Source organism: Haliotis rufescens, unplaced genomic scaffold, assembly GCF_023055435.1.
Source record: "Haliotis rufescens isolate VD_foot unplaced genomic scaffold, xgHalRufe1.0.p SCAF_8, whole genome shotgun sequence".
Taxonomy (NCBI): domain Eukaryota; kingdom Metazoa; phylum Mollusca; class Gastropoda; order Lepetellida; family Haliotidae; genus Haliotis; species Haliotis rufescens.
The window spans coordinates 29,951,707-29,966,602 of record NW_025964372.1 but is presented as its reverse complement, the minus strand read 5'-3'; the positions used below and the strand labels follow the sequence as shown (position 1 = coordinate 29,966,602).

The 14,896-nt window shown below is 44.5% G+C and overlaps 1 protein-coding gene across 1 annotated transcript in view; it reads left to right on the top strand.

Annotated features, from left to right (window-relative positions):
• Positions 1-14,896, top strand: part of LOC124145552 (coiled-coil domain-containing protein 18-like) — a 64,902-nt gene that overhangs the window by 9,409 nt on the left and 40,597 nt on the right. Inside the window, exons 6-14 of the mRNA XM_048388896.1 lie at positions 446-542; positions 1,919-2,040; positions 4,613-4,716; positions 5,272-5,453; positions 5,983-6,161; positions 9,247-9,383; positions 10,105-10,325; positions 11,643-11,894; positions 13,840-13,974. Of these exons, the coding sequence (XP_048244853.1) occupies positions 446-542; positions 1,919-2,040; positions 4,613-4,716; positions 5,272-5,453; positions 5,983-6,161; positions 9,247-9,383; positions 10,105-10,325; positions 11,643-11,894; positions 13,840-13,974 (1,429 nt within the window). The remainder of the gene's footprint in view (positions 1-445; positions 543-1,918; positions 2,041-4,612; positions 4,717-5,271; positions 5,454-5,982; positions 6,162-9,246; positions 9,384-10,104; positions 10,326-11,642; positions 11,895-13,839; positions 13,975-14,896) is intronic.

Sequence of the window (14,896 nt, the reverse complement as noted above, 5' to 3'; positions counted from 1 at the left end):
TCACTTTACCTCATTTCACCTCACCTCACCTAACCTCACCCCACCCAACCTCACCTTACCTCACCCCACCACACTTTACCTCACTTCACCTCACCTCACTTTACCTCATTTCACCTCACCTCGTCAACCTCACCCAACCTCACCAAACCTAAACTTACCTCACCCCACCACACTTTACCTCACTTCACCTCACCTCACCTCACCTCACCCCACCTCACCTTACCTCACCCCACCACACTTTACCTCACCTCACCCCACCTCACCTTACCTCACCCCACCACACTTTACCTCATTTCACCCAACCTCACCTTACCTCACCCCACCACACTTTACCTCACTTCACCTCACCTCACTTTACCTCATTTCACCTCACCTCACCTAACCCCACCTCACCCCATCTCACCTCACCTAACCTCACCTCACCTCACCTCTGCTGTGTTTTCAGTCTTGAAGCACAGAGAGACGAAGCCCTGCAGACCTTCCTGGAATCTCAGGACTCACTGGAGGAATATCAGAAAAAGATGAAAGACAAAATCAGAAAGGTAATCACACAGCCTTTCAAAGTCATGAGTCAAAGATGAGAGTGTGAAGCAGTCCCCCTTTAAGTAACAATAGGATGAGAGTGTGCAACATTGTCCCCCTTAAAGTAACAATGAGATGAGAGTGTGAAGCAGTCCCCCTTTAAGTAACAATAGGATGAGAGTGTGGAACATTGTCCCCCTTTAAGTAACAATAAGATGAGAGTGTGAAGCAGTCCCCCTTTAAGTAACAATAGGATGAAAATTTGGAACATAGTCACCCCTTTAAGTAACAATGAGATGAGAGTGTGGAACATAGTCCACCTTTAACTCTCCGTGAGATGAGAGTGTGGCGCCCCCTTTAAGTAACAATGAGATGAGAGTGTGGAACATAGTCCACCTTTAACTCTCCGTGAGATGAGAGTGTGGCGCCCCCTTTAAGTAACAATGAGATGAGAGTGTGGAACATAGTCCACCTTTAACTATCCGTGAGATGAGAGTGTGGCGCCCCCTTTAAGTAACAATGAGATGAGAGTGTGGAACAAAGTCCACCTTTAACTATCCGTGAGATGAGAGTGTGGCGCCCCCTTTAAGTAACAATGAGATGAGAGTGTGTAGCAGTCCCCGTTTAAGTAACAATGAGATGAGAGTGTGGAACCCCTTTAACTAACAATGAGATGAGAGTGTGGAACCCCTTTCACTAACAATGAGATGAGAGTGTGGAACCCCTTTAACTAACAATGAGATGAGAGTGTGGAACCCCTTTAACTAACAATAAGATGAGAGTGTGGAACCCCTTTCACTAACAATAAGATGAGAGTGTGGAACCCCTTTAACTAACAATAAGATGATAGTGTGGAACCCCTTTAACTAACAATGAGATGAGAGTGTGGAATCCCTTTAACTAACAATAAGATGAGAGTGTGGAACCCCTTTAACTAACAATGAGATGAGAGTGTGGAACCCCTTTCACTTACAATAAATGAGAGTGTGGAACCCCTTTCACTAACAATGAGATGAGAGTGTGGAACCCCTTTCACTAACAATGAGATGAGAGTGTGGAACCCCTTTCACTAACAATGAGATGAGAGTGTGGAACCCCTTTAACTAACAGTGATATGAGAGTGTGGAACCCCTTTCACTAACAATGAGATGAGAGTGTGGAACCCCTTTAACTAACAGTGATATGAGAGTGTGGAGCAGTCCCACTTTAACTATCAGTGAGTTGAGAGTGTGGAGCAGTCCCCCTTTAACTATCAGTGAGTTGAGAGTGTGGAGCAGTCCCCCTTTAACTATCAGTGAGTTTAGAGTGTGGAGCCCCTTAGTTATCAGTGAGATGAGAGTGTGGAGCAGTCCCCCTTTAACTATCACTGGGATGAGAGTGTGGATGCCTACTGCAGATGGAGCAGAACGAGGACGACCTGCGAGACTCTGTGGCCCAGTCGACCGGGGAGAGGGAGGAACTGCTGGAGAAACTCACCCAGCAGCAGGTCGCCCTCGACCAACAGGAGGAGGAGATACAGTGAGTCCATGGCCTGATTGTATTATAGTCACATAAGGTGTTTACTGGAGGAGGAGATACAGTGAGTCCATGGCCTGCTTGTATTTTAGTCACATAAGGTGTTTACTGGAGGAGGAGATACAGTGTGTCCATGGTCTGCTTGTATTATAGTCACATAAGGTGTTTGCTGGAGGAGAGATACAGTGAGTCCATGGCCTGCTTGTATTTTAGTCACATAAGGTGTTTACTGGAGGAGGAGATACAGTGAGTCCATGGCCTGCTTGTATTTTAGTCACATAAGGTGTTTACTGGAGGAGGAGATACAGTGAGTCCATGGCCTGCTTGTATTTTAGTCACATAAGGTGTTTACTGGAGGAGAGATACAGTGAGTCCATGGCCTGCCTGTATTTTAGTCACATAAGGTGTTTACTGGAGGAGGAGATACAGTGAGTCCATGGCCTGCTTGTATTTTAGTCACATAAGGTGTTTACTGGAGGAGGAGATACAGTGAGTCCATGGCCTGCTTGTATTTTAGTCACATAAGGTGTTTACTGGAGGAGAGATACAGTGTGTCCATGGCCTGCTTGTATTTCAGTCACATAAGGTGTTTGCTGGAGGAGAGATACAGTGAGTCCATGGCCTGCTTGTATTTCAGTCACATAAGGTGTTTACTGGAGGAGAGATACAGTGTGTCCATGGCCTGCTTGTATTTCAGTCACATAAGGTGTTTGCTGGAGGTGGAGAAAACTTTGGAGTGGGACATAAAAATGCTGAGGAATTGAGGAATCTAGATTCACAGAATTTTCTCTTTCAAAGTAATACTGCATTAGGCATTATACATTTGACATTCTGCCACACGCGCCTGATGCTCTTTCACACACATCTAATGTTTTGCAACACACATCTAATGTTTTGCCTCACACATCTAATGTTTTGCCACACACATCTAATGTTTTGCCACACAAATGTGATGTTCTGCCACACACATCTGACATCCTGCCACACACATCTGACTCTCTGACACACACATCTGACATCCTGACACACACATCTTTCATCCTGCCTCACACATCTGACATCCTGACACACACATCTGACATCCTGACACACACATCTGACATCCTGACACACACATCTGACATCCTGACACACACATCTGACATCCTGACACACATCTGACATCCTGACACACACATCTGACATTCTGACACACACATCTGCAGGCCCTGACACACACATCTGACATCTTGACACACACATCTGACTTTCTGACACACACATCTGACATCCTGACACACACATCTGACTCTCTGACACACACATCTGACATCCTGCCTCACACATCTGACATCCTGACACACACATCTGACTCTCTGACACACACATCTGACATCCTGCCTCACACATCTGATATCTTGACACACACATCTGACTTTCTGACACACACATCTGACATCCTGACACACACATCTGATTTTCTGACATACACATCTGACATCCTGACACACACATCTGACTCTCTGACACACACATCTGACATCCTGCCTCACACATCTGACATCCTGACACACACATCTAACTTTCTGACACACACATCTGACATCCTGACACACACATCTGACATCCTGCCTCACACATCTGACATCCTGACACACAAATCTGACATCCTGACACACACATCTGACATCCTGACACACACATCTGACATCCTGACACACACATCTGACACACACATCTGACATCCTGCCTCACACATCTGACATTCTGCCTCACACATCCGACATCCTGACACACAAATCTGACATCCTGACACACACATCTGACATCCTGACACACACATCTGACATCCTGACACACACATCTGACATCCTGCCTCACACATCTGACATCTTGACACACACATCTGACTTTCTGACACACACATCTGACATCCTGACACACACATCTGACTCTCTGACACACACATCTGACATCCTGACACACACATCTGACATCCTGACACACACATCTGACACACACATCTGACATCCTGACACACACATCTGACATCCTGACACACACATCTGGCACACACATCTGACATCCTGACACACACATCTGACATCCTGACACACACATCTGACATCCTGCCTCACACATCTGACATCCTGAAACACACATCTGACACACACATCTGACATCCTGCGACACACATCTGACATCCTGACACACACATCTGACTTTCTGACACACAAATCTGACATCCTGACACACACATCTGACATCCTGACACACACATCTGACTGTCTGACACACACATCTGACATCCTGACACACACATCTGACTTTCTGACACACAAATCTGACATCCTGACACACACATCTGACATCCTGACACACACATCTGACTGTCTGACACACACATCTGACATCCTGACACACACATCTGACTTTCTGACACACACATCTGACTGTCTGACACACACATCTGACATCCTGACACACACATCTGACTGTCTGACACACACATCTGACTCTCTGACACACACATCTGACTTTCTGACACACACATCTGACATCCTGACACACACATGTCTGGCATTCTGCTCCCCAGGAGACTGCAGGCCCTGGAAGCTGTGGAGCTGGAGACCAAGGCGGACATGGAACAGCAGAACCTTGACCTCAGGGAGAACATCACAAGGATTACCACCAGATTCAGTGAGTATAACACACTGGCAGCGGTACATCCAGATTCATTGGAGAAAGAGTGTGTATAAAATGCTGTTTTATTGATAGGGATGACGTGTTTACTAGCAAGACATTGAGGTTTCTGTCATCACTCCATATCTACCTATTGGGCTGGGATGGGTTACTCAGGTACTCGTGACGGTGGGTCCTGAGTAGACCCGGGTACCGACAGGACAACCTTGGTTAGTCATGTGATACTTGTTTAATGACAATAAAACTCCATAGTTACAGTACAAGTCGCTAATGCTCGAATTTCTTTCTGTCTATATACACATTCCTTTTGTGAATGCATGATCAGATGGTTCTATATCTGTATCTGAATAGTGTTCGAAAGGCTCCAGAAAATAAGTTCCCAGTCGGACATTTTGTACCCAACTCTGAAGACCTATCCAGGTAGAGTCAGGTAATAGGGGGTCAGGTACCCAGGTAGGAAATATGGACTCCCTTCTACCTATATTGCAGTGGATAGAACACTCAGGTCTGTGTAGAATACATCTCAGGACTGAAGTGACTGGTGTGTTTCAGACCAGCTTGAGGCTGAGCTGAGCTGTGTGGAGAGTGTGAGGAGGGAAAACCTGCGTCTCAAGACACAGTTGCAGAGTCAGGAGCAGCAGCTGAACTTGTGTCAGGACGAGGTGGAGGAAAGTCGCACCATCCTCGCGCAGCTTGAGCAGTTCACCATGCAGCTCCAGCTCACACAGGCGGGGGTAGGTAACTGTGGGACTGCAGTCTAAGACACACATATTGTAGCTCTCGAATTCAATTGAATGAACGTGAGTAGCTCTATGATCTTACCATGGAACTGCAGAATTCACCTTCAAGCCATCTCATTTTTTGAAAAATGACAGCCAACTTACAAAATGGGATTGTTAAACATTGCTTGTAAGAAATACATCAAGACGAGATGACAGTTGATTTGGAAATAGTTGTAATAGCTGTTAGTAACAGGATTAACCAGTGATTAGCTTTATCAACCTGTATCCTTATACACGAGGGCTGATACTGCTTATTTGATTCCCTGTGAGAACCTGTGTTTATTTGATTCCCTGTGAGAACCTGTGTCTCATTAGATCCTCAACACTGGATCCTCTGATTAGATTTGGTAACTTAGTTGATTGTGTGTCACTGTACCAGGAAAGCCTGGGATGTTGTTCATGATATTAACCACTGGTTTGTCTGCACCAGACTTGACTATTTAAAGACTGCTGTGACATAGCTGGAATATTGTGTTTTCAGGCCAACAATAGCAATAATGACAGTGGGATGTCCAGCATGAATCAGATGTCCAGTCCAGGGCGGCACATTAAGTCGGGAGCAGCAGTCAGCTTCAGCAAGACTGCTGGGTCTGGGTTTGAATCCCTGCCAGGTGCTACCATCCGTGGAGGTGGCGCCAGAGCTTTACTGTCCGATCTCAGGTAAAATCTTCATGGAGAAAGAAATAGTTTGCTGGGTCACTATTGTACAAACTTTTGTAGAATCACAATATGGGACTTTAGTGGTTCTGTTTTAAAGTAAATTTCTTTGACTACATTGACTTGCAACAAATAAATCTCACTGCATCTCTTTCGGGAGAACTAGCTTGGTATCAGTAAGTCTGCATTTAGATCAACAGTCGACCCCTGCCTCGAATGTACCAGACCGCCTCCTTGGTCATACCAAAAAACATTAAAGAATTTTTCTTGTTGTTACCCTGCATGGCGCTCGGCATTAAGGGGCTAAAACAAGGACTGGTTGGCTCGGAGTCAGTATACTGTGTCAGAGGAGGTTATTCATGTTAAACTGCAGCATGGTAACTCAGTTGGCTAGCACTATGAAATCAGCAATTTGGCCGGACTAGTACAAGCAGCCACACATCCACTACATGGACTGCATGGGACCTGAGTATAGTGCACTAACATTTTACCAGTAATGCCTACGAACCTTTAGAACAAGCTGACCTCAAACACCTGATGCAGAAAACATTGTTTCTTCTGGCACTAACCACGGCTGCCAGAATGTCAGAGCATTATGCATCTACACTGAACAAGCTCCAAAAGACAAAAATTAAGAAGGAATACTTAAGCTGAAGTTTCTAGAACAAGCATCTCATTCTGGATGAGAGCAGTCATGCTCAGAGCATACAAGGCAACAGGGTTAGACCCACCTTCAGCATCCAACCCACAGAAAGTCAGAGCTATTGCATCCACTTTAGCTCTACATTGTAACGGCTTCATCCCGACAATCATGGAAGGCTGTTTTTGGAGATTGGTCACTGTCTTCACATGTCACTATCTTAGAGATTTGCTATTCTTCAATAATTTGGAATTCATCGATTTGGACCAATATTTGTCGCACAACAACCGACAATGCCTATCAGAAGATAGACTTGCTGCACTCACCCACGTTTACAGCAGACATGTTGACGTCAGGTTAACGAATGACTGTGAGTCCATGTCCCCTGTTTTACAATGTAATTCAGAGCAGGAGTGACAATGATTGTGTGAAGTTTATGACCTTCTCTTGACACTATAACTGTTTGAAATAAGTGAGAAATAACTTGTTTTGGCAAACTTTAGAAATCCGTGAAATCTAAAAGATTTCCTGAAACAAGGGTGTTAACTGACTAAAAATCCAGTATTCACCCATGCTGAACTATGCTGGAATTTCATGGCTCGATCGTAGCGCCACCAGTGGCCATTACGAGTTATGTCCCTTATATGTCTCTCCTATTGACCAATCGATTCCACCTCTCACAATACTTGCATTTGCTTCAAACAAAATGATGGCACCCAGTCAAGAGGATTAGCTTGATAATCAACCTTGCAGCATGCTTTATGTCATTTGAGCACCTTGATTAAAAGCACGAAAAGATGTGGAAAATATCTGTCAACGTCCAGTTGATGATACACATGCTTTGCAAATCCTGCAGTTGATTGAAATCTGCACGTTGAAATCCACGTTTATGATCCAGATGTCTAGTTCGTTGCACAAATTTGATTCGACTATGCATAGATTCATCAGTCCAGCCCAGATGAAATTCCAAAATTCCAGCCTAATATGGCAACGATGGAGAGTGGACTTTTACGGTCAGTTAACTCTCTTGCCTTGGTTGTCTCCCTTAGCAAGCTCCTTCCCAGCGCGTGACACCTTCGTTACACTCTCGGTAACATCGCTGCCACCAGTGTGGGCGCGGCCATTACAAGAATCTTGAAATTTGCCCTCTAACCCCAAATGTAGTCATATTCATACTTTTGTTTACATGTTTGCCATCATAGTTCATTTTCAAAACGTTTACGACTGACCGTGTTTTCCAGATGAATTTACTTTGTTGTTTGTATGATCAGATCGGTTCGAGATTACAGAGTAACGGAAAATCAACCAACTTCTCTCTTACATTCTCACTTTATCAATTACATGATAGTTTTAATGAAATAGAAATTCAAATTGACAAAGAAAGAAAGTAATTTAACGGGTAAGTGTATTCGGCATCACGACAGTCGTCACTTGTTTGTAAACATAACGGTCAATCGGCTGCGAGTTCAACTCCAAGCATGGTTGTGGTCATCCTATCACTGTGGGGAGTTTTGACTGGTGGCAGTGATAGTATAGAGAGCTCCGCAAACGGGCTGTCGCTGCGAGGAGCTTGGGGAAGATGCTGAGAAGGAATTGCTACCCCACAAAGATATAAGAAGAACTAAGAATATTCTCATGTTCCTGGGGCGGTCGGGGTAGCCTAGTGGTTAAAGCGTTCGCTCGTCACGCCGAAGACCTGGGTTCGATTCCCGACATGGGTACAATGTGTGAAGCCCATTTCTGGTGTCCCCCGCCATGATATTGCTGGAATATTGCTAAAAGCGGCGTAAAATCGCACTCCTCCACTCTTATGTTTCCAGGGGGCTATATTAACAGATCATGGTGTGAATCACGCACTCTGTGGAACCCACAATCTTCTGTGGGATTCAGACAATTAGTATGAGTGAGTGAGTTTGGTTTTACGCCGCTTTTAGAAATGGGCTTCACACATTGTACCCATGTTGGGATTCGAACCCGGGTCTTCGGCATGACAAGCGAATGCTTTAACCACTAGGCTACCCGACCGCCCCGCAATTAGTATGAGTCAGGATAAGGTTAAATATTTATTTTGTAGAGTAAAAATATCATAAATACTTTTCATGATTCATATGCTAAAGCTCCCACCCTGCTTTCCCTGCTTCCTCCTTATATGTGTTTCTACTGTTACTATGGAAATGAGTGAGTGACAAGTCTACCAGCTTGGTCACATGATTCCAGGGCACCTGCGCTGTTCAAGGGTGTGTTCGGGTGAGCTGTTTTTCTGATCTCTGGGAACACAGTTCAGGAAGTTTCCACTATCTTTCAGAAATGCGATGAGATACGCAATAGTATGAGTCAGGATAAGTATAAATGATACTTTGCTTGTAAAGGGCACTTAGTTTGGAGTCCTAGATAAATGCCAGTGAAACATACAGACGCACATGTCAAACCAGTTTCTTGCTTTTTCAGATTAAAGTTATCCATGAAAGATGCTGAGATTCATCGCTTGCAAACTTGTCTTCAATCACGTGAGAGGGACAACCCAGCTTCAATGATAGAAGGCCTGCGTGCAGAGCTGTCAGCCATGATGGATAAAACTCAACAAGGTGTGTAGACTACATGATTGTCTGGCTTAGTGTGTATATATCCCTCGCTCTTTTTGCCAGAAACCTGTGTATGTAGGTTCAAATCCAGGTTTGTCAGCACCACACCCATTCTCGTAGGTTTCACCAAAGTGATGATCTGCCTCACCACTTTTGGCTTTTCTCCCACATTGGGCTAACACGCCATGACATCACTGGAATAACTGGTTTTAAACTCCACCCACTCACTCACTCACTCACTCACTCACTCACTCACTCACACACTCACTCACACATTCATTCACTCACTCACTCACTCATTCACTCACTCACACACTCACTCACTTACACACTCACTCACTCACTCACTCACTCCACTCACTCACTCACTCACACATTCACTCACTCACTCACTTACACACTCTCACTCACACATTCACTCTCACTCACTCACACATTCACTCTCACTCACTCACACATTCACTCACTCACACATTCACTCACTCACTCACTTACACACTCACTCACTCACTAACTACTCACTCACTTACACACTCACTCACTTACACACTCACACACTCACTCACTACTCACTCACTCACTTACACACTCACACACTCACTCACTACTCACTCACTCACTCACTTACACACTCACACACTCACTCACTACTCACTCACTCACTCACTTACACACTCACTCACTCACAGTCAGCCAGTACAAATCTCTAGTTTCCTTCTTTCAGGAAATTTGAAAAGCCAGGAGATGGAGAGTGTGCTCAGTCGGGTGGAGTCAGACCGGTCTAAACTGGCTGCACAGCTTTGTGAGATGAAACGAGATCTGTCGGATAAAGATGCGCAGATGTTGTCTCATGAGGCCCGGCTCACCCAGCGGAATGCCCAGATCATCGAGTTCCAGGAGGATGCAAACAGGAAGAGCACCGAGATCAACAACTTGGAGAGAGAGGTGAGTTGTGTATACAATCATTCAGGCCGTTTAGCGTCAGTAAACCAGTATGTCAGTATATGATGAAACATCATCATTGTGGACACCCCCTCCTAGAGATACATCAGTAGATCAGTATGTCAGACAGTGAAACACCATCAATATGGACACCCCCCTCCCAGAGATACATCAGTACATCAGTACGTCAGACAGTGAAACACCATCAATATGGACACCCCCTTCCTAGAGATACATCAGTAAATCAGTATGTCAGACAGTGAAACACCATCAATATGGACACCCCCCTCCCAGAGATACATCAGTAGATCAGTATGTCAGACAGTGAAACACCATCAATATGGACACCCCCCTCCCAGAGATACATCAGTAGATCAGTATGTCAGACAGTGAAACACCATCAATATGGACACCCCCCTCCCAGTGATACATCAGTAGATCAGTATGTCAGACAATGAAACACCATCAATTTGGACACCCCCCTCCCAGAGATAAATCAGTATATCAGTATGTCAGACAGTGAAACACCGTCAATATGGACACCCCCTCCCAGAGATACATCAGTATATCAGTATGTCAGACAGTGAAACACCATTAGTATGAAATGAAAATCCTGCTAAGAATTGGTCTTCAGCAACCCATGCTTGCTGTAACAGGTGATCATGCTTGTCGTAAGAGGCCACTTTGCTTGTCGTAAGAGGCGACTTAAAGGGATCAAGTAGTCAGGCTTGCTGACTTGGTTGATGCATGTCATCGTATCCCAGTTGCGTAGATCGATGCTCATGATGCCAGTCACTGGATTGTCTGGTCCAGATCTGAAACTGCCATCATATAGCTGGAATATTGCTGAGTGCAGCGTTAAACAACAATCAAACCCAGAGATGCATGAGTATGTCAGTATATAGTGAAACACCATTAATATGGACATACGGCCCAGTGATGGGAGGTGAGAGCTTAAGGCAGTGCCCAGTGAGGCCAAGTGATGAAGCACTGGTGGGAGGTGAAAAGGGGGATGCCCAAGGAAGAAAGAAGTATGTATTTCCCTGCTGAAGAGTTTTTGATAAATTTTCTTGACAGATGGTTAACCAAAATATTGGATTCAGGTTGTTTTCTAGGACAACTTGTCAAACTGATAGGTTCCCCACATCTGCATGGTCTATTGCATTCTGCTAGTTTTCTATGACAGGGCAAAAAGATAGGTTACAATGTATTTTTATATGCTCTGCCGCTCCTAAAATAACACATTTTTTAAAAAGTATTATATATTACTGATGAGAATGTAATATATGTGTGAGAACAAACTTGACCCAATATTTCCAGCTACGGAAGAAGACTTCCCAGATGAGCAGTTTGGAGGTACAGTTGGACGAGAAGATGCGTGAGTTCTCGGCCCACATTGCTCGGATGAAGCAGCTGGAGGAGGAGGTGATTGGTCGCGAGGAGGAGGCAGATGAACTCCGCCACCAGGTGGCAGCACACCAGGCTGAGATACGGAAGAAACATAGCAGCGATGACAAGAAACAACAGCTCCATCAGGAACAGTGTCGCGACTATGAGAAACAGATAGATATTGTGAGTTGTCTCCCTTCTTATGTACTATATTTTATGAAAGCGAAAGCTATTATATATAGCTGTCATAATGCAGTAGGGCCGAAATGGTGGGGTTTGTGTCTGCCAAATGTCCTGTTTAAATTTAGTTTCAACATGAAAACCAAATTTGTAATTCTCTGTTATGTACAATTTTGTCAACAATTAAGCCTGTCAATGTTTGTGGTGGTGAAAGGTCATCTGACTTCGATTTGTTGATGTAAAACTCGTATGGACCGATACAGATGTATGTGAGTTGACTTCAAACAGGGTCACATATAACATAGGTATACCACAGTTTCGAGGTCATTGTGTGTGGCATCAATTCACATGAGACTGATCTGAGCAAATCTTGGTGGATTTGAATGTGGACATGTGAATAGTGATGGGTTATACTGGAACATGGTGATAACTACAATACACAATTCCACGTACAGATGTCCTTTGTATATTTACCCATGTTCCAGACATGTCCTGGAGGTAGGGTTTCCAGTCTAACAGGGTTACACTCTATACATGTTCTGGAAATGTCCTGGAGGTAGGGTTTCCAGTCTAACAGGGTTACACTCTATACATGTTCTGGAAGTGTCCTGGAGGTAGGGTTTCCAGTCTAACAGGGTTACACTCTATACATGTTCTGGAAATGTCCTGGAGGTAGGGTTTCCAGTCTAACAGGGTTACACTCTATACATGTTCTGGAAATGTCCTGGAGGTAGGGTTTCCAGAGTAACAGGGTAACACTCTATACATGTTCTGGAAATATCCAGGAGGTAGGGTTTCCAGTCTAACAGGGTTACACTCTATACATGTTCTGGAAATGTCCTGGAGGTAGGGTTTCCAGTCTAACAGGGTTACACTCTATACATGTTCTGGAAATGTCCTGGAGGTAGGGTTTCCAGAGTAACAGGGTAACACTCTATACATGTTCTGGAAATATCCAGGAGGTAGGGTTTCCAGTCTAACAGGGTTACACTCTATACATGTTCTGGAAATGTCCTGGAGGTAGGGTTTCCAGTCTAACAGGGTTACACTCTATACATGTTCTGGAAATGTCCTGGAGGTAGGGTTTCCAGTCTAACAGGGTTACACTCTATACATGTTCTGGAAATGTCCTGGAGGTAGGGTTTCCAGTCTAACAGGGTTACACTCTATACATGTTCTGGAAATGTCCTGGAGGTAGGGTTTCCAGTCTAACAGGGTTACACTCTATACATGTTCTGGAAATGTCCTGGAGGTAGGGTTTCCAGAGTAACAGGGTTACACTCTATACATGTTCTGAAAATGTCCTGGAGGTAGGATTTCCAGTCTAACAGGGTAACACTCTATACATGTTCTGGAAATGTCCTGGAGGTATGATTTCCAGACTAACAGGATTACACTCTATACATGTTCTGGAAATGTCCTGGAGGTATGATTTCCAGACTAACAGGGTTAGACTCTATACATGTTCTGGAAATGTCCTGGAGGTAGGATTTCCAGACTAACAGGGTTACACTCTATACATGTTCTGGAAATGTCCTAGAGGTAGGGTTTCCAGTCTTAGAGGGTTACAGCCTATAGAAGTTCTGAAAATATCCAGGAGGTAGGGTTTCCAGTCTAACAGGGTTACACTCTATACATGTTCTGGAAATGTCCTGGAGGTATGATTTCCAGACTAACAGGGTTACACTCTATACATGTTCTGAAAATGTCCTGGAGGTAGGATTTCCAGACTAACAGGGTTACACTCTATACATGTTCTGGAAATGTCCTAGAGGTAGGGTTTCCAGTCTTAGAGGGTTACAGCCTATAGAAGTTCTGAAAATATCCAGGAGGTAGGGTTTCAAGTTTAACAGGGTTACACTTTATCATGAAGGCAGATTGTCTGTGAAGGAATCGCAACATGAATGTATTGTTATGGAGACGTTGATCAGTTTACAACATCTTTCAGCTTCAAAATGAGTTGGAGAAAGGTGGGCGGAAGATGTCTGAGTGTGAGCATCAAGTGGCTGCGTTGAGGGAGGAAGTGTCGACCAAGTCTGTCCACAGCAAGCACCTGGAACAGACGCTGCAGGAGACCAGGGAGGTGGGTCAAGCCCTGAATCACTGGCCCCAAGGGATGGGTGGGCCAGAGTTCTCAGAGTTACATCCCTTAGCCATGCCTTGATCTGATTGTCTTCAGTTAAAGTTCTACAAATTGCCCAGATTATGATCCAGATGAATATGCCATGACATGCCATGACGTTACAGAAATGCTGAAACTCCAGGGTGACGTTGTACAAAGCAATGTTCGTGCTTAGGTGATTGTAACTCCCATACCTTAACATAGACTTACGACAGTTGTAAAGCTAAGGTTGTTTTGTACAATGGTGCCCATGGCAACAGTCTTGTATTAAGTGTGTTTAATCCTTGTACTGTCTTCAGGAGCTGAGTTCCCGGGCACAACAGAGTCAGGAGACGGCAACAGTCTTGTATTAAGTGTGTTTAATCCTTGTACTGTCTTCAGGAGCTGAGTTCAAGGACACAGCAGAGTCAGGAGACGGCAACAGTCTTGTATTAAGTGTGTTTAATCCTTGTACTGTCTTCAGGAGCTGAGTTCCTGGACACAACAGAGTCAGGAGACGGCAACAGTCTTGTATTAAGTGTGTTTAATCCTTGTACTGTCTTCAGGAGCTGAGTTCAAGGACACAGCAGAGTCACGAGACGGCAACAGTCTTGTATTAAGTGTGTTTAATCCTTGTACTGTCTTCAGGAGCTGAGTTCAAGGACACAGCAGAGTCAGGAGACGGCAACAGTCTTGTATTAAGTGTGTTTAATCCTTGTACTGTCTTCAGGAGCTGAGTTCACGGACACAACAGAGTCAGGAGACGGCAACAGTCTTGTATTAAGTGTGTTTAATCCTTGTACTGTCTTCAGGAGCTGAGTTCACGGACACAACAGAGTCAGGAGACGGCAACAGTCTTGTATTAAGTGTGTTTAATCCTTGTACTGTCTTCAGGAGCTGAGTT